The following is a 19,618-nucleotide window of genomic DNA, read 5'->3' as shown; positions in this document are numbered from 1 at the left end:
GTTTTGACGGGAATTGTACAATAAAATTCTCTGACACTGACATAGTGTGTGCACATCCCTTTAAAATAGGTTGACAAATACACCATCTGACAGAGGCAATTTATATTTTATGTAACATATTGAAATAAATGTCAAAAATGTACATACAGTAACTTTAAAGTATGTATAAAACCATAACATTTCTTTAAATTTTGGATATTGTGGAAGGGTTAAATCCCCTTTCAGGTTTTTTTCTGCCATATGTGACCCCGCTGGGGCCATTTGGAAGACTTACCCTCACCTTCTGTTTAGGTGATACCTGTAAATTTTTGGATTACTCCTCACTTACTGTCCCTGGTGGCAATGCTTTCCATTACAACTAAAGAGGGTAGATCCTCCCAGGAAAAGACCTGGACAGCAATAAAAGCCTAGTTCTAATCCTTCCACGCTATCGAAAAACATAAAAAAAAAAAAATTATATATATATATATATATATATATATATATATAACGTTTTGGCTAAAGTTAAACCTAATAAAGCGTTTTTTTTTACGCAGATGGAAACTTTTCAGTAAAATGGAAGCTCCCAAGAAATGTATTAAAATAATATTAGAAGATTGCAGCTATATGCAGGGGTGAAGCTATACTAAATGTACAAGGAGCATTAATATTTTTCACACAAGTGGTTATCTTGTTGTGTCCTTTAAAATACTGCATATTTAAAACGCTTCAGGGTTTTTCAAAAATCAAAACCAACGTATTTTCTTTTCATGCCCAACTCCTTTCAGAACTGTAATGATGTGCCACTGTAAAAAACAAAACATTATGCCATATACATAGAAAACTGGGGCTTGAGGATTTAGAACAAGAAGTTTTCATTGACATTGAAGACACTGAAATATTTGTTTTGGATTTTGCCATCTCTTTTATGAATCATGCATTTCTCTTCCTTAGTTTAGGTCACTTAATGGTGGTTATAATGTGAGCTGTTTGTTTTTATCCTGAAAACATCAATGTGAAGATGAGAAGCTATTTGATTGCAGACGCTCACACTGTATCGTATCAGATCGAAGAGTGAAAGTACCTGTAAAGAATAAGATTGCTGCATTAGGTTTGGCTTTCCCTTTAGTGATTTACTAGTATTAAGTTTTGTACATTTTAGAGTTATACAAAAAGGCTGTTTTCAGGGAGCAGGTATTGGGTTAACAACTAACAGCTTTTCTATAGCAATGGAAGTAAATTAAGCCTTGAAATGTAATGCAAAAAATCCTAGAGGTTATATTTCTTATTTTTTTTTGAGGCGTTACCTTCTGTATATATGTAGAGTAGTGACAAAAAGTTACTATTCAGTGAAGCATTATTTAGACAATATTGCAGGGCATATATTTATTTATTGCTTTGATAATGAATAAAAAAAAAAAGAATTTTTTGTAAGAACTTACCGAAAATTATTTTCTCTGAGTCCTCTGACAGTCGCCGCCCGATGGTATTAGCCTTCACTAATGGGTAATGGCACACTCAGCAGGAGCAGGCTAGGCACATAATTCATTATCAGGTTAATACAAAAAAACTTTTCAACCCTAGCACGCCACTAGGGGGCCATCCCTCAGCCATTACCAGAACCCAATCTGATATTACCTCAGTTTGTAGCAAGCAGTACCGTAAGGCAACAACCCTCAGATCCAAAAACCAGAGGGGTGGGGGCGGCGACTGTCAGAGGACTCCGAGTAAAGAATTTTACAGTAGGTTCTTACAAAAATTCTATTTTCTCTTAAGTCCTCTGACAGTCGCTGCCCAATGGTATTAGCCTTCACTAATGGGACGTCCAAAAGTAGCGCCGGTATGAGGGGTGGGAAAGCAACGCAACCAATTTAGAAGGTAACGCAAATAACTGGGCTAGTAACAACCTGAGCCCCACAGGAAAAAACTGGAACAAACCCAGAACAAACACCCCATAAGGAGGGAAAGAAAAATAATGTCCCCTTAAACAACTGCCGTACTCAAAACTTTGCGGCCAAAGGAAGCATCCGAAGATGCCAAAACATCAAGTTTGTAAAACTTAGTGTAAGTGTGCACGGACGACCAGGTCGCCGCCTTGCACACCTGAGCCACAGACGCCTGGTGGCAAAAAGCCCAAGAGGCACTAACGGCTCGAGTAGAATGAGCCTTTACCGGGAAAGGAGGAACCTGACCCTTGATGGAATAGGCCTGAACAATCGTCTGTCTTATCCACTTAGAAATGGTTGACGCGGAGGTGGCCGATCCCTTCCAAGGTCCCTCAGGAAGAACAAATAGAGAATCAGCCTGTCGAATTGACAGGTAGACCTTGACCGCCCGAATCACATCCAGAGAATGCAAGGCAAACTCCTTAGGATGCTTGGGTCGTGCACACAGCGAAGGCAACACGATATCCTCATTGAGGTGGAATGAAGAAACCACCTTGGGAAGAAAAGATTGAATCGGTCGCAGAACCACCTTATCTCTATGAAGTACCAGATAAGGAGAACGGCAGGACAAGGCTGCCGATTCAGACACTCTGCGAGCCAACGTGATTGCCACCAGAAAAGCAACTTTCTGTGACAACACAGACAGAGGAATCGGTCGACAACCGGGCGACCAAAGAAGCCTCATTCCAAAGGCCGCGTTGCACAGATACATCTCAGTTTGGATGAGCTGATCAACCATTGCAAGGGCAGTCGGCGAGGCCGACTCTGCCACCAGGGTGCTACGAAGCTACATCACCAAGGCAAAAACAGGTTTCAATAGGGAACCTGCCACCATATAAATGTGACGGGAGAGTGCCTTCACCCTCCTATCCGCCGGATCCCGGAAAACCGGGGAATCCTCTACTGGCATCAAGGTGGACTTATTTAGTCGAAACACAGTGTGATTCACTTTTGGGGACATCGTCCAACGTTTTTCTACCGCCTCCGCGAAAGGATAGCAGATGGAAAAACGCTTAGGCACCACCAACATGTGCTTAATGCGCCGCCACTGGTCATTCACAATCTCGTGAAATTCCTCAGGGCAGGTATAAGCCTGACCAGACTTCTGGGGTCTGTCGAACTCGAAAGCAGACCGCTTACGTGACTGAGATGGCTCCTCGTCAAGAACAAGAGCTTCTTAAATGGCGCTAATGAGAGCATCCGTCGTAGCGCGTTCCCGCGCTACCGAGGGGGAATATTCCTCCTCCTCCTCATCCCACTCAGAAGGGGGGGACCGGGACCCCTCAGGGGGCCATCGTCCGTGGCAACCAATTCTGGCTCAGAGTTAGAGGACTGGGAGGGCACAGGCCGTTTTCTGGAGGAGCGTTCTGACATCAGCAGATTCACCTGGGATGCCAAAGTCGCAAGTGCAGCAGATATGGAGGCCATGGAGGAGGATTCAGGTGTACCCGAAGCCCCCACCAGGTCTGAGGGGAATTTGTTATCCTGGGAGTCTGTATTGCCTTAAAATTAAAAAAGGGATGCTGGCACTTTAAATTGGCAGTTCCGCGGGCTGAGACTCCATAAGGATCTATGATACCCAGTCCGAGGCCCAGCTCTGCGGTCACTTGTAGTCTTCCAGGAAAGAAAAGCCCTGACTAACTAGTGATAGTGAGAGAAAATAAAAATCTATTGTGTAAAGAAAAAACACAAATTCAGAAAAAAATATAAAGAAAACCGAGACTCTAGGTCTCAGCAGGGAAGACCTAGCTCTACTGCTGATGCTAGGCAGCTTCAAGCTGAGGTAATATCATTGGGTTTTGGTAATGGCTGAGGGATGGCCCCCTAGTGGCGTGCTGAGGTACAAAAGTTTTTTTGTATTAACCGGATAATGAATTATCTGCCTAACCTGCTCCTGCAGAGTGCGCCATTACCCATTAGTGAAGACTAATACCATCGGGCGGCGACTGTCAGAGGACGTAAGAGAAAAAGACAATTCACAAAGAAAATTAGACAGGCCATTGTAGCCCTTAAAGTGTAGATCCTTCCTTCAAAGAAAACACAAAGAAAGTAAAAAGGTGGAAGTTAGCACAGTTTCCTACACCAATAAAAAGGCACATGAAAACTGGAGAAAACACTAAAAAGGAACAGAAGACAAGTCTTCGGGAGTTAACAGCATGCATGAGAAGCACCTGGTATTTAACAGCTTCAATCACAGCTAAGCAGTATTCAAAATAAGAAAGTCTCACTTTCAACTTTGGAAAAAAAGACTGAGCGAAAGGCTTGACAGGTCAAGTGGCAGTAAAATACTAAATTAAGGTCCTATGGATTGATTACCTAAAGATGAATCATAGGCATAGTATATTGTTATATACAGTGAATATAGAAAAGAATCACCCCCCCCCTTTTTTAAAATAATTACATTTTGTTGCTTTGCAGGCTGAAACGAAGACACAGTTTTTGTTTTACCCAGTTGTATTTACTCAGTGCAACATCCAAGTGAAAGATAGAACACCAACATGTCCAAAAAAATTTAAAAAACAGAATCAGTGAGTTGGAAAAAGGGTCACCTCCCCTCCTAAAAATGACTTGTAAACTCAATCAGGTGTAGCTAATCACCTTCTTAATTGCACACAAAGCCATTTGACTTTTAACTGTGATCAATTATGGTCATTTTGATTAGTGCAGCATGAAAAGAGCCTTCCTGGAGCATGTCAGTCCCTGATAGTGCAACTGAAGCAAACAATTAACTATGGGTGGCACAGCACCCATAGTTGATAGTTCACCAGGATAAAGTCAGGTGATGGATACAAAAAAATGTCAAAGCTTTTATTAATGCCCAGAAGTACAGTGAAATCTATTATGAAGTGGAAGGTGTTTGGTACAATACAGACCCTCCCTGGATCAGGGCATCACTCCAAACTGGATGAAAAAGCCAGGAGGAAACTAGTCAAAGAGGCTACCAAGGGGCCTGCAGCAACTCTGAAGCAGTTGCAGAAATTTACTACAAAGAGTGGTCATTGTGTGCATGTGACAACAATACCACAAATTCTCCACAAATGTGGCTTGTATGGGAGAGGTTGCAAGAAAAAAGCCACTCCTCAAGAAAGGCCACATGCAGTCATGACTGACTTTTGCCAAAATGCACCATGAAGATTCAGAAGCCACATAGAAAAAGGTGTTATGGCCAGATGAGACAATACAGTATCTCACAAAAGTGAGTACTCCCCTCACATTTTTCTAAATATTTTATTATTTCATTATACCTTTTCATGTGATAACACTGAAGAAATGACACTTCGCTACAATGTAAAGTAGTGAGTGTACAGCTTGTATAACAGTGTCAATTTGTTGCCCCCTCAAAATAACTCAACACCCAGCCATTAATGTCTAAACCGCTGGCAACAAAAGTGAGTACACCCCTAAGTTAAAATGTCCAAATTGGGCCCAATTGGCCATTTTCCCTCCCTAAAAGTCATATGACACGTTAATGTTACAAGGTCTCAGGTGTAAATGGGGAGCATTCAGAGGTGGTCTATGGGGAAAAAGAGGTATGAGTGCTGCCAGCATTGCTGTAGAGGTTGAAGGGGTGGGGGTCAGCCTGTCAGTGCTCAGACCATATGCTGCACACTGCATCAAATTGGTCTGCATGGCTGTCGTCCCAGAAGGAAGTCTGTTCTAAAGATGCTGCACAAGAAAGCCTGTAAACAGTTGCCAAAGACAAGCAGACTAAGGACATGGATTACTGGGACCATTTCCTGTGGTCTGATGAGACCAAGATAAACTTATCTGGTTCAGATGGTGTAAAGTGTGTGTGACGGGAACCAGGTGAGGAGTACAAAGACAAGTGTGTCTTGCCTACAGTCAAGCATGATGGTGGGAGTGTCATGGTCTGGGGCTGCATGAGTGCTGCCAGCCCTGGGGAGCTACAGTTAATTGAGGGAACCAAGAATGCCAACATGTACTGTGACATACTGAAGCAGAGCATAATCCCTTCCCTTCGGAAACTATGTCGCAGGGCAGTATTCCAACATAATAACGAACCCAAACACACCTCCAAGATGACCACTAACCTTGCTAAAGAATCTGAGGGTAAAGGTGATTGACTGGCCAAGCATGTCTCCAGACCTAAACCCTACTAAGCATCTGTGGGGCATCCTCAAGCGGAAGGTAGAGGAGCACAAGGTCTCTATCATCCACCAGCTCCGTGATGTTATCATGGAGGAGTGGAAGAGGACTCCAGTAGCAACCTGTGAAGCTCTGGTGAACTCTATTGCCCAAAAGGGTTAAGGCAGTGCTGGAAAATAATGGTTGCCACACAAAATATTAACACTTAGGGGTGTACTCACTTTTGTTGCCAGCGGTTTAGACAGAAATGGCTGTGTGTGGAGTTATTTTGAGGGGACGGCAAACTTACACTGTTATACAAGCTGAACACTCACTACTTTACATTGTAGCATGTATCATTTCTTCAGTGTTGTCACATGAAAAGATGTAATAAAATATTTACAAAAATATGAGGGGAGTACTTACTTTTGGGATTATATATATATATATATATATATATATATATATATACACACACACACACTATCTCATAAAAGTGAGTACACCCCTCACATTTTGGTAAATATTTTATTATATCTTTTCATATGCCAACACTAAAGAAAGGACACTTTGCTACAATGTAAAGTAGTGAGTGTACAGCTTGCATAACAGTGTAAATATGCTGCCCCCCAAAATAACTCAACACACAGCCATTAATGTCTAAACCGCTGGCAACAAGAGTACACCACAAGTGACAATGTCCAAACTGGACCCAATTGGCCATTTTCCCTCCCCGATTTCAAGTGACTAATTCGTGTTACAAGGTCTCAGGAGTGGATAGGGGGCAGATGTGTTAACTTTGGTGTTATCGCTCTTACCCTCTCATACTGGTCACTGGAAGTTCAACATGGCACCTCATGACAAAAAAAACTCTGAGGATCTGAAAAAAAGAATTGTTGCTCTACATAAACATGGCCTAGGCTATAAGAATATTGCCAAGACCCTGAAACTGAGCTTCAGCACAGTGGCCAAGACCATACAGCCATTTAACAGGACAGGTTCCACTCAGAACAGGCCTTTCCATGGTCGACCAAAGAGGTTGAGTGCACATGCTCAGCATCATAGCCAGAGGTCGTCTTTGGAAAATAGACGTATGATTTCTGCAGAGGTTGAAGGGGTGGGAGGTCAGCCTGTCAGTGCTCAGACCATACGCCGCACACTGCATCAAATTGGTCGGCATGGCTGTCGTCCCGGAAGGAAGCCCCTTCTAAAGATGATGCACAAGAAAGCCCGCAAACAATTTGCTGAAGACAAGCAGACTAAGGACATGGATTACTGGAACCATGTCCTGTGGTCTGATGAGACCAAGATAAATTTATTTGGTTCAGATGGTGTCAAGAGCGTGTGGCATTAACCAGGTGAAGAGTACAATGTGTCTTGCCTACAGTCATGCATGGTGGTGGGAGTGTCTTGGTCTGGGGCTGCATCAGTGCTGCCAGCACTGGGGAGCTACAGTTCATTGAGGGAACCATTAATGTCAACATGTACAGTGACATACTGAAGCAGAGCATGATCCCCTTCCTTCGGAGACTGGGCCGCAGGACAGTATTCCAACATGATAACGACCTCAAACACACCTCCAGGATGACCACTGCCTTGCTAAAGAAGCTGAGGGTAAAGGTGATGGACTGGCCAAGCAGGTCTCCAGACCTAAACCCTATTGAGCATCGGTGGGGCATCCTCAAACAAAAGTTGGAGGAGCATAAGGTGTCTAACCTCAACAAGCTCTGTGATGTCTTCATGGAGGAGTGGAAGAGGACTCCAGTTGCAACCTGTGAAGCTCTGGTGAACTCCATGCAAAAGAGGGTTAAGGCAGTGCTGGAAAATAATGGTGGCCACACAAAATATTGACACTTTGGGCTCAATTTGGACATTTTAACTTAGGGGTGTACTCACTTTTGTTGCCAGCAGTTTAGACATTAATGGCTGTGTAAATAAAAACAAGCTGCGCTACTAATGAAAATAGTGCTATTGACCACAAAAACAACTATATATTGAGTGCAATAGTCCGTGAATAAGTCCTTATATCCAAATCCAGAAAGAATATATAGCTATTTCTGAGTTGTGCTATTGACCACAAAAACAACTATAAGTTGAGTGCAATAGTCCGTAGATATGTCCTTATATCCAAATCCAGAAAAATGTATTTAGTTCATGTGATGCGCTATAGTACAAATGAACGTCCACTAGTGATACAGACTCCTTACCAGAATATAGTATGTAATATGCCAAATTCAAAGATGTGTACTCCCAGAATCCTCAGTATGGAGACTCCAATGTATTTCAGCCTCAGACCACACAGTAGATTCAACAGGCATATACCACGTACATATAAAGTATGGTAGAAAATCCCATAGCGTAATACTGTATTTATATACTACAAGGTGCATATATCACAAATATTACACCCAGCTGTGAGACTTCCACCAGGTGTACAATCTGCTTATCAGATAGAAGTATTAAAGTGCTGTAGTGAAAAGGATAGTCACCTCCACCAAAAAATACAGGCTGCTTACCAGAAATAAGAGTATGCTTAGCCAAGGATATACGTATGGAAATCCAAATATGCACCAGACTCCACTCAAAACCGTGACCACCACCCAGATCTGCAAACTGCTTACCAGATGTACAAACATGATGTGCCAAAGGTGGAGGTCAATTCACCCAGAATCGTTGAGCTCCGCGGTCCAAGTATGAGGGGAAGATATGCCTCCAAATGATGTTAGAAGTTCAAATCCCCAGATATAAACGTCAGGTCATAGGATCATATTAAAAATAAAGTGCCCAAGGATGTTCCCTTTTTTTTTTTTTTTTTAGCAATGGAGGCCATACGAATTTTATCAATAAACGCAAAGGGCCTTAACATTCCAGAGAAAAGAAAGGTCTTGTTAAATGATTTAAAGAGACTTAAAATAGACATTGCTATGATACAAGAGACACACTTCCAAGAAGATAACTTTCCTAAACTAGGAAACGTCTTCTTTCAGATAGCATATCATTCAACTAATTTAGAATCAAAGTCGAAGGGTGTATCCATTCTCCTCTCAAGGAATTTACCATGGAAATGCTTACAGATTTTGAGAGATCCAAATGGGCGCTATTTGTTTATAAAAGGGACTATTAGAGAGACTGAAATTACATTGGCTAATATGTACGTCCCAAATTCACAACAAGACAGTTTTATGGAGAGGAGCATGGATAAACTTAATGACTTTAGAGAAGGACAGTTAATAGTGGGTGGGAACTTGAATATCCCTCTGATCCCATCAGAAGATACGTCACGGGGTATATCCTCAATACCCCCAAGAGTGCGAAAACAGTTTGCAAAATCATTACACAAAGGACAATTGATAGACATATGGCATTTGATGCACCCAGGAGAACGGGATTATTCGTTTTACTCTGAACCTACATCAACAATATTCCCGTATAGATTACTTTCTAATTCCCCATGGTCAATTACATACAATAAAAGATACTGTGATAGGTTCAATGACTTGGTCAGACCATGGTCCAATTATATTAACTTATGAGTTACCTAATAAAAGACAAAGGGGGGGATGACTTGGAGATTAAATGAAAATCTCCTACAAGATCAAGAGACTATGTCAGAGGTTAAAACAGAAATTTAATTTTTCTTCCAGACTAATACCACTGTAGATTCAGACCCTGGCATTATATGGGAAACACATAAAGCAGTTATACGAGGTATTCTTATTAAACATGGGGCAAGGATCAAAAAACAACGGACAAAACAATTAGACCTTTTATTTCAATCCTTGCACAAAATAGAAGCGAAACATAAACATGCACCATCAACTGAAGAGAAGCTAGAAAATAAGAAATAACATCAATGAACTTCTATTCTTCAGGGCTAAAGCAGCAATACAGAAATCTAAAAGGATTTTTTTACGAAGCAGGGAATAAATGTGGAAAATTACTGGCCAAATCCCTTAGAGATCAAGTCCTGACAACATATATACCACACATAATAACAAATACAGGCCAGAAAATGACTTACCTAAAACAGATAGTACAGGAATTTAAAAAATATTACGAAGCTCTATATAATTTACAAACCCCTAGAATACTACAACCTCAAATGGAGGAATATTTACATACCTCCTAAATGCCTCAATTAACAGAAGAGAGCAATATCCTGGAGTCGGTAATTACACCAACAGAACTAATGGAAGCTATAAAAAATACCAAAGTAGGAAAAGCACCGGGACCGGATGGATTTACCATCCAATATTACAAAAAATTAATCCCATATTTGAAAGACTTTATGACAGATATGTTTAATGCGTGGGGATTAGGGAATAGAATTCCTAAAGAAACTATACAGGCACACATATCTGTTATTCCTAAAGAAGGGAAAGACCCTACTTCGTGTAAAAGCTATAGTCGGTTCTCATTATTAAATATTGATTTTAACATTTTTACAAATATATTAGCAACAAGACTCCAGAGATATTTGACGAAATTGATTCATTTGGATCAGGTTGGATTTGTCCCAACCCGTGAAGCACGAGACAACACGACCAAGTTATTAAACCTATTACATATAATACATCAAAACAAGATCCCAAGTATATTTCTTAATACTGATGCCGAAAAAGCATTTGATAGGGTCAGGTGGGAATATAGGTTTGCAGTGCTTCGTCATATAGGGATAGGAGAGAAAATGCTAAACTGGATAGCACAGAGCTATTCAACCCCCACGGCAAAAGTAAGGGTGAATGGAATATTATCAGAAGATTTTCCAATTACAAACGGAACGAGACAGGGATGTCCCCTGTCGCCCCTCTTGTTTGTATTTTCATTGGAACCCTTTTTATGCAGAGTACGAATGAACCCAGATATCTCGGGTATTAAGGTAGGGATGGAACAATATAAATTATCTGCGTATGCAGATGATGTACTATTCTCAATTGCGAACCCAATTGTATCACTGCCTAATTTGTTACATGAACTAGAGGTGTATGGGACTCAATACAATATGAAAATAAATTTCATTGAATCTGAAACAATGGGAGTGGAGATGCCATTACTACTTCTACAACAATTAAGATCAAATTTTAAATTGAATTGGACAATGTCGGCCCTGAAATACTTGGGAACGCTGATTACACCTAGAATATCTCAATTATTCGCACATAATTTCATTCCCTAATCAAATCAATACGTTTACTGTTTCAGAAGTGGAAAGGAGGAACACATTCATGGTTTGGAAGGTGCAATATAGTTAAAATGAGTATACTACCAAAATTTCTATATATTTTTCAAGCACTTCCCATTGATATCCCACCTCGGTACTTTAAGCAGATTGAAACTTTGATAATGAATTTTATCTGGGAATCAAGACGCCCAAGGTTGGGTAAAAAATATCTCACTAATCTTAAAACAAACGGAGGGCTGGCTGTCCCAAATATGCGGAAATACTATCAAGCTGTACAATTAGGAAGATTGACTGGTGTCGCCGACTTTAGAACAGGCGCAATGTGAGATCCCTCTTAAAAGAGCCCCATGGTGCTATAAGATAATACCGACATCTATTAAGAAACATCCTATCATAGGAAATACAGTTAAGATATGTGTGAAAATACTTGAACAGACTGGACTAATGCGGAAAAATTCCCTGTTGTATCCAATATTGGGGAATCCCCATTTTGCTACAGGATATCAAGATAAAAGGTTTAGGAACCTATTAGAGACAGGAATCTTTCAGGTGTCTGATTTTCTTTTAGAGACAAGATGGGTGACGGTAGGTGAACTAATAGATACCTCAGGCCTTTTTCGTTTAGACCTATGGAGGGCATTCCAATTATGTAATTTTTGGGATCTTTACAACTCCTTACTCAGGGAGATCAAGAGTTAACACCCTATGAAAAACTTTGTACACAAAACGGAATATTGGACCACACAATATGTAAACTATATTCCTTGTTAATGACAACGGTAGAACGATGCCAACTGCCCTTCCTGAGGGAATGGGAGAGAGAAATGGGTATTACCTTTTCTTTGGAATGGGAAAACCGAATAATTAAATCAGTATTTTCAACTTCAATTTGTACTAAAATACAAGAATTGAACTATAAAATATTAACCAGATGGTACTATACTCCGGCAAAAATGAACAAAATCTCTCCATCAAATACTGATCGGTGCTGGAGGTGCGGGACAGAAAGGGGGACAATGCTTCATATTTTCTGGTCATGCTCTAAGCTAGAAATATTTTGGGAGCAGATTTTGAAAATAATTCAGAGAATTACGAACTATCAAGTCCCTAAAGAATCGGCCCTTTTTCTGTTATACGCCCCCAGTACACCAATTTAAAATTACAAACAATCTATTATCCCACCTCTGATAAACGCAGCTAAAATATGTATCCCCCTCAAGTGGAAAGATGCAGACCCACCCAATGTTAATTTGTGGATAAAAAAGGTTGAGGAAATAAATAAATTAGAGAATCTAGTACTATCTGCTCGTCAACAGCTAGACAAATATAAGAAGAAATGGATACAATGGAATGATTATGTTAACTCGGAAGAGTGTCAATCTTTAATCATAGAATAAGAACTATTTGAAGGAATGTGGATAAGCGAAATACGATTAATAGAGTGTTGATATTCGTATGGCCTCCATGATTATATTTTTTTTTTTTCTTGTTAGTTGTTTGTTTGTATTGGTTATTTGATTGTTTTTTTTTGAAGGAAAAGGGAAGGAAAAAGGTGATTTGGAATCAGTTATAGGTATAATTAAGACGTGTTTAGAATGAATTATTATAATTTTTTTATTGTAATATTGATAAATTTAAAAGATGAAATGTAATGAATAGACTGTATATGTAGCTGAACTTAAATAAAGATAAAATTTGAAAAAAAGAAAAAGGTGAATGTCCTCGCATGGCAGGGGAGGACTGGGAAGGGGGGCAGGGTGGCAATCGCCCCCCCGGGCCGCTCTGATGCTAGGTAAAAAGGCCGCACTCTGGGCTGGATTAATGTAGGGGTCGGACACTGTATACAGCTGCTGGTTGCCGCTACACAATGTTATATTTGCAGAGCTGCAGCGGAGCAGTATGAGTGTGCAGAGTACGCTCCTGCATTCGGTGGGCACAATACTAACACAGTCACTTCCCTGTCAGGCAAAGTGATCCCTGCCCGACAGGAGCTTCCTAGGCCCCGCCTGGCGTAATGTCATGTATTTTTGGTAAACCTCCTTTGTTGCTATTAACATTAAATTATGTTACCACATTGCATCATGTTTGCCTTGCTTCATAACATCAATATCTGTTATAAAACCAGGTTGGCATCGATGGTGAACTGATTTGATGGTTCAATGGGCCACTTGACTGGACTTGCCCCCCAGGCCTAAGGCTGCCAGCCCTCCCCTGTTGCATGGCCTAGTCAGAGCCCAGACTTAAAACCCATTGGAAACCTGGAAAGACTGCAGTCCACAGTCACCATCAAGTTTAACTAAACTTGAGCAGTTCTGCAAACAAGAGTGGGCAAATATTACAAAGTTTATTTGCGAAACTTAAGTAGAGATATCCCAACAGACTTAAGGCTGCAATTAAAGCAAAAGGTTGTTCAACAAAATACTGACACAAGGGGGCAATCTTTTTTCCAACTCAGTGATTCGGTTTTTTAATGGTTTATTTTTTTCTGACATGTTGGTGTTATATCTTTCACTTGGATGTTATAAGTTGCACTGAGTAAATACAGCTGAATAAAACAGAAACCGTGTCTGTCTTCATTTCAGGCTGCAAAGCAACAAAATGTGATTATTTTAAAAGGGGGGTAATTATTTTCTATACCCAATGTATATAACAATATAGTATGCTTGAATCAATGTAACTATGTATATACCTAGCTGATGCTTCTGGAAGGTGGAAATCATTGAAGTAGACATTGCTACTCCAGTGATCTCCACTTGCTTTTGAGTCCTATGCTGAGTGGCTGGACTGATGTATTGTGCAGACCGGGGGTTGGCCACATGTCACTGGCACCATTTTCTGAATAAATGCAAAGCGCTTTTTAACCAGTTGCCGGCCGCCCGCCGCAGATATACTGCGGCAAGGTGGCTCGGCTGCGTAAATTGCCATACCCATACATCGGTCGCGCGTGGGGCTGGTGGGGCTGCCATCCCCACGGTGTTCCGATTTGGTTCAGAATGATCAGGTCCAGGCAAATGATTTTTGGCCTGGACCTGTTGATCGGTTCTGGCCAATTGCAGGACGACCTGTGCCCATGTAATGTAAACACAGGCACAGGAAATGATGCAATCTCCTCTCCTGGAGCCCTTTTCGGTTCCAGCGTGAGAAGAGAGAACATCTACTGTGAGTACAGAAGCACTACACTGACACCAGTACACATAGGCACACAAATATCCCCCTGATCATCCCCAGTTAACCCTTTCACTCCCTGTTAGTGTACACTATATACAGTATACAGATAAGTTTACTGATCACTGTATTAGTGTCACTTGACTTCAGTTAGTGTGAGAGACAGTGGTGGTTAGAGGGAGTCCCGGATAGGGAATATATGGCGGGTACCCTAAACCTAATAAAGATTTAACTTCTGATCACCCCCAGTTAACCCCTTCATTGCGCTGTCACAGTGTCACTATTATTGTGTACAGATCTTTTTTCTGATCACTGTAATAGTGTCACAGGTGACATCAGTTAGCATTAACGTTAGTTAGCGTCAATTAAGGACAGCATCAGATTGCCTGCCACATATTTAGTAATACATTTTAATCCTTTGATTGCCAGTGACACACCCACACACACTAAACATCTCCATTACTAGTATAGTGTCTGAAAGGATCAATATCTTTGATCTGATCAGAACTATACTAGCGTCTCCAATAGTTTTAGTGTTCCCAAAACACAACGTTAGCAGGATCAGCCCCGACACCTGCCAACACTTGCTTTTAGCCCCTCCCCCAGCCCCCAAGAAGTGCATTATCAGCAGATTACTGTCACTTCCAATACACAGCACACTAAACCGACGCATTAGCAGAGTCAGGCCTGATCTCTGCTAGCACTAGCAGTTAAATGTTTTGGTAGTGGTTCAAACAGTCCTCGACAACCAGGTGCTTTTTTACCTGCGAGTCACACTAGATACCTATAAATTTATTGGCCAAAATGTCCAAACAGGTATACACTAGCGAAGAAGCCTACACAATGCTGAGCATGAGCGTCAGAATCAGGCTCAGTGTTTGAACCTGTAGAGAGCAGCCGCACCCTGACAGATCGCTCTGACGACGGAGTAGTGGTCGCCGCTAAGGTCAAGCGTACCCGACCACATTCTTCTGTTGCTGAGATGCAACAACCGCAGGGTTCTCGTATGCAGCTACTAGTGCCGCTCAACCTTCTGGTGAACTGGCAAGCACCAGCAGCCTAGTACATCCTGGTCAGAGTCAAATCAGCATTGCAGTAACACTTGGTGACGTGGCGAGTCCCATTAGTGCAGTTCAAGCTGGTGCAGTGGCTAGCACAAATAGTGTCCCACAGCCACCAAGAATTCGAAGACAAGCCAGTAGAGCCCAGAGTGTCCTTCCTGATGCGCTTACAAATCCTGATTGGGAGCCCACCACTTCTGCAGCGCCCGTACTTCCCCCATTTACTGGCCAACCCGGAATTCAGGTGGAAACAGACAATTTTACTTCCCTTGATTTTCATGAGTTTTTCACAGAAGATCTGTACAGATCTATTGTGGACCAAAGCAATTTATATGCCAATCAATTCATCGCTACAAATAGAAATTTGACCCTTGCCAGAGAATTTGCATGTAAGCATATCAATGTTTCCAAATTTAAAACCTTTCCAGGCCTATCCCGCCTCATAAGCATTACTAAAAAGAGTGAGTTGCGGTCATATTGGGTCACTGACCCAATTCACTATATACCCGTGTTCTCTGCTGCCATGACCAGGACAAGATGCAAGCAAATCTTGCGGTTCATGCACTTCAGTGACAATGAACTCTGTCATCCTCAGGGTGACCTGGCTCCACAAAATTCGGCCGCTCGCAAACCACTTCAACCAGAAGTTTGCAGCCTTGTATACACCCCAACAAGCTGTCTGCGTTGATAAGTTCCTGATTAAATTCTCTGACTGTCTTGCTTTTAAACAGTTTCTCCCCAGCAAGCGTGCCAGATAGGATGTCAAGCTGTAGAAGCTCTGTGACAGGGCAACAGGCTATACATGTAGTTTCTTCAAGGGAAAAGGTAGCAATGTGGAGCCCCCCAACTGCCCAGACTACATGGGGAGCAGTGGCAAGATTGTTTGGGACTTGGTGTCATCCTTATTCAGAAAGGGGTACCATTTATATGTGGACAATTACTACACAAGCGTGACACATTTTAGTCACCTTTTTCATTTTGGAACTGGCGCATGCGGCACCATGCGACCTAATCGTCGGGGCTTCCCCCAACAGCTTGTAAATTCTCGACTTAGACGGGTGGGAGAGAGCCTGCTTGAAGTGTAATAATTTGCTTGCAGTAAAGTGGAGGCACACACAATGTTTTCGTTCTGTCCTCCATTTACGCAGATACGTCAGTCCAAATTGCAACAGCGACTGGTGTTGTTGAGAAGCCCCTCTGTGTCCACGAATACAACCTTAACATGGTGGACTTCTATGACCAGATGATGGCGCTGTACTTAATTGCCCATAAGGCCAGACGCTGATACAAAAAAGTGTCTGTATACTAATTCCAACTGGCTCTGCTGAACGCTTATGTGCTATACAAACCGTCAGGAAGAAGTGGATCCTTCCTAAAATTCCAGGAAGAGATCATCACAGCCCTTCTGTATCCAGGTGCTGTGGCCCAAATTCATATTTCAGGTGCAGTGAGCCAGCTGCATGAGAGGCATTTTCCGGATGTCCTCCCTACCCAAAAAACACCCCAAAGAAGATGTTGTGTCTGTAGGAAACGCGGATATAGGCGTGACACCCGCTATTTTTGTCCCTCCTGTCCTGGCCAACCTGGTTTCTGCATTGAGGACTGTTTCTGTCGCTACCACACACTAGTAGAGTATTAGTATAGGGTACAGCACGGCACAGTCTAGGGCATACTTTTTCACACAGGATCTCGAAAGAGGTTGGCTATCGCAATTTGAGAGACCCTAGCCTGGAACAGTTTTTTTACAGTTACAAAAAAAGTGTGAAAAAAAGTTAAAAAAAAAAAAAAAATAAAGAAATAAATAAAAAAGCCAAAAACAGTTGTCTCTTTATTGGGTTAATTTTTTGTTCTTACTCTACATTTCTACTTTTACTGTATCTTATAATATACTGTTATACTGTAAGGTTTTATTGTTAACCATTGTTTGTATGCCCATCATGCAGAATAGAGCAGGATCGGCGCTAATTCATATGAACTGCAGAACTACAACACAACTTGTGGGTGAATAGATAAATCAATCAGCTGAGCATACATGCGAGTGTAAAAATACGGTGTGTGTTAATCAATGGTGCCACACAAAAAAAATTATATATATACAAAAATATATTATGCTGTGCCACACAAAAAAATATATTTTTCTGTGTGTGGCATCAATGATCGGCGGTGAAACATTTGTTCAAAAAAATATATATATAATTTTTTTTGTGTGGCACCATTGATTAACACACACCGTATTTTTACACTCGCATGTATGCTCAGCTGATTGATTTATCTATTCACCCACAAGTTGTGTTGTAGTTCTGCAGTTCATATGAATTAGCGCCGATCCTGCTCTATTCTGCATACTACCTTTTACGGTGGGGACACCGACTCAGATTGGCAGCTTGAGTCGGTTCGTTCGTCTCCCCTATGCTTTGCCATATATTTACCACTTTTCTTAGAAGAGATTTCTTCATCCACATCGATTGATGCGAATGGAGGAATCTGCTATGTTCCTTTTTTTCCCTTCAGCCCATCTAGCCGCGTACAGGACCTTGAAAACCAATTACCGCCTTCAGGCTTTCTGGGGGGGGGGGGGGGGGGGGATTATCGATTTCACTCCTCACTACTTATCAGTTTTGGAGGCCATGAAATGCCAAAATAGCACAAAGCCCCCTCCAAACGACCCCTTTTTCGGAAAGTAGACACCCCAAGGTATTTGCTAATAGGCATGGTGAGTATTTTACAGCTCTCATTTGTTTGGAAAATGAAAAAAGAAAAAGGAAAATTTATTTTTGTTTTCTTTTTATCAATTTTCAAAACTTTGTGACAAAAAGCGAGATCTGCAAAATACTCAAAATGCTTCTCAGCAAATAGCTTAGGGTGTCTACTTACTGAAAAGGGGTCATTTTGGGGGGGGGGGGGGGGGGGTTTGTGCTGTCTTGGCATTTCATGGCCTTCGAAACTGTGATAGGTAGTGAGGAGTGAAATCCACAATTTACGCCCTTAGAAAGCCTGAAGGCAGCGATTGGTTTTCAGGGTCCTGTACGCGGCTAGACTGCCAAAAAGTCTCACATAAGGGGTATCCCTGTACTCAGGAGAAGCAGCAGAATGTATTTTGGGGTGTCATTTCACATATATCAATGGGATGTGTGGGCAATATATCATTTAGGTGACAACATTGTATAATAAAAAAAAAAACAAAAAAAAAACGTTGTAATTTTCCCAATACTTGTGGCAAAGAAAAATATTCCATGGACTTAACATGCCTCTCAGCAAATAGCTCAGGGTGTCTACTTCCTGAAAAGGGGTCATTTGGGGGGGGGGGGGGGGGGGTTGTGCTATCTTGGCATTTCATGGCCTCTGAAACTGATAGGTAGTGAGGAGTGACATCAACAATTTTTGCCCTTAGAAAGCCTGAAGGTAGTGATTGGTTTTCCAGGTCCTGTAAACGGCTAGACTGCCAAAAAGGCTCACACATGGAGTATCCCTGTACTCAGGAGAAGCAGCAGAATGTATTTTGGGGTGTAATTCCACAAATACCCATGCCATGTGTGAGCATTGTATCATTTCAATGACAACTTTGGTGTAAAAAAAAATTGTCATTTTTCAAACACCTGTGACAAAAAAGTTAAACATTCAATGGGCTCAACATGCATCTCAGAAAATTCCCCCCTTTTCACTGATCTCCTATAGGTTGCTACAGTGCGGATCATCACCATATGGACCAAAATGTGATTTCAGTATGCATGTGAGATTATATTCTAGGCTTGTAACTGCCATTAGAACAGTTGGCATAGCTGTGTTTACAGTCTTCCTGTCGTGAAAAGGCAGATTGCTACTTTGGTGTGACTATTTCATGTAGGTTGTTTTCTATTGTACTCCAGTTGTACTGGAGCTTCTTCATGATATTACATATGGATTTTAGTGATACTAGCAGAGGTTATTCTATGCCTTAGACCATGAGTTCCCAAACTGTGGGTCGGGCCCCACTGACGGGTCGGGAGCTGCGTTTGAGTGGGTCGCGCTGAGGAGGAAATCACAGAGTGGGCCCACTTAAATTGTGCTGTGGGAGCCCGAGCAAAAACAGAGAGCCAGAGCAGTCAAATTGCGATGGATTCAGGACCACGCCCACGCATTTTACGGAAGCTAGTCTGCATTTCCCGCGAGGAGGATACTTGCATCAAAATCAAAAGCCAATAAAGTAAACCAACCCGCCC

The 19,618-nt window shown here is 41.6% G+C and overlaps 1 protein-coding gene across 2 annotated transcripts in view; it reads right to left on the bottom strand.

Moving 5' to 3' along the window:
• Nucleotides 1–499: 499 nt before the first annotated feature.
• CEPT1 (choline/ethanolamine phosphotransferase 1) overlaps nt 500–19,618 on the bottom strand; it is a 126,691-nt gene continuing 107,572 nt past the window's right edge. The window contains exon 9 of one of the 2 annotated variants that reach the window (XM_082247784.1): nt 500–1,063. In XM_082247784.1, coding sequence (XP_082103910.1) covers nt 944–1,063 — 120 coding nt within the window. In that variant the 3' untranslated portion in view covers nt 500–943. The remainder of the gene's footprint in view (nt 1,064–19,618) is intronic. The other variant, XM_082247783.1, reaches the window with a different exon arrangement.

This window comes from Pelophylax lessonae, assembly GCF_965119305.1.
Source record: "Pelophylax lessonae genome assembly, chromosome: 2".
Classification (NCBI taxonomy): Eukaryota; Metazoa; Chordata; class Amphibia; order Anura; family Ranidae; genus Pelophylax; species Pelophylax lessonae.
The sequence above is the reverse complement of the archived record's forward strand: the minus strand, read 5'-3'. Positions and strand labels throughout refer to the sequence as shown.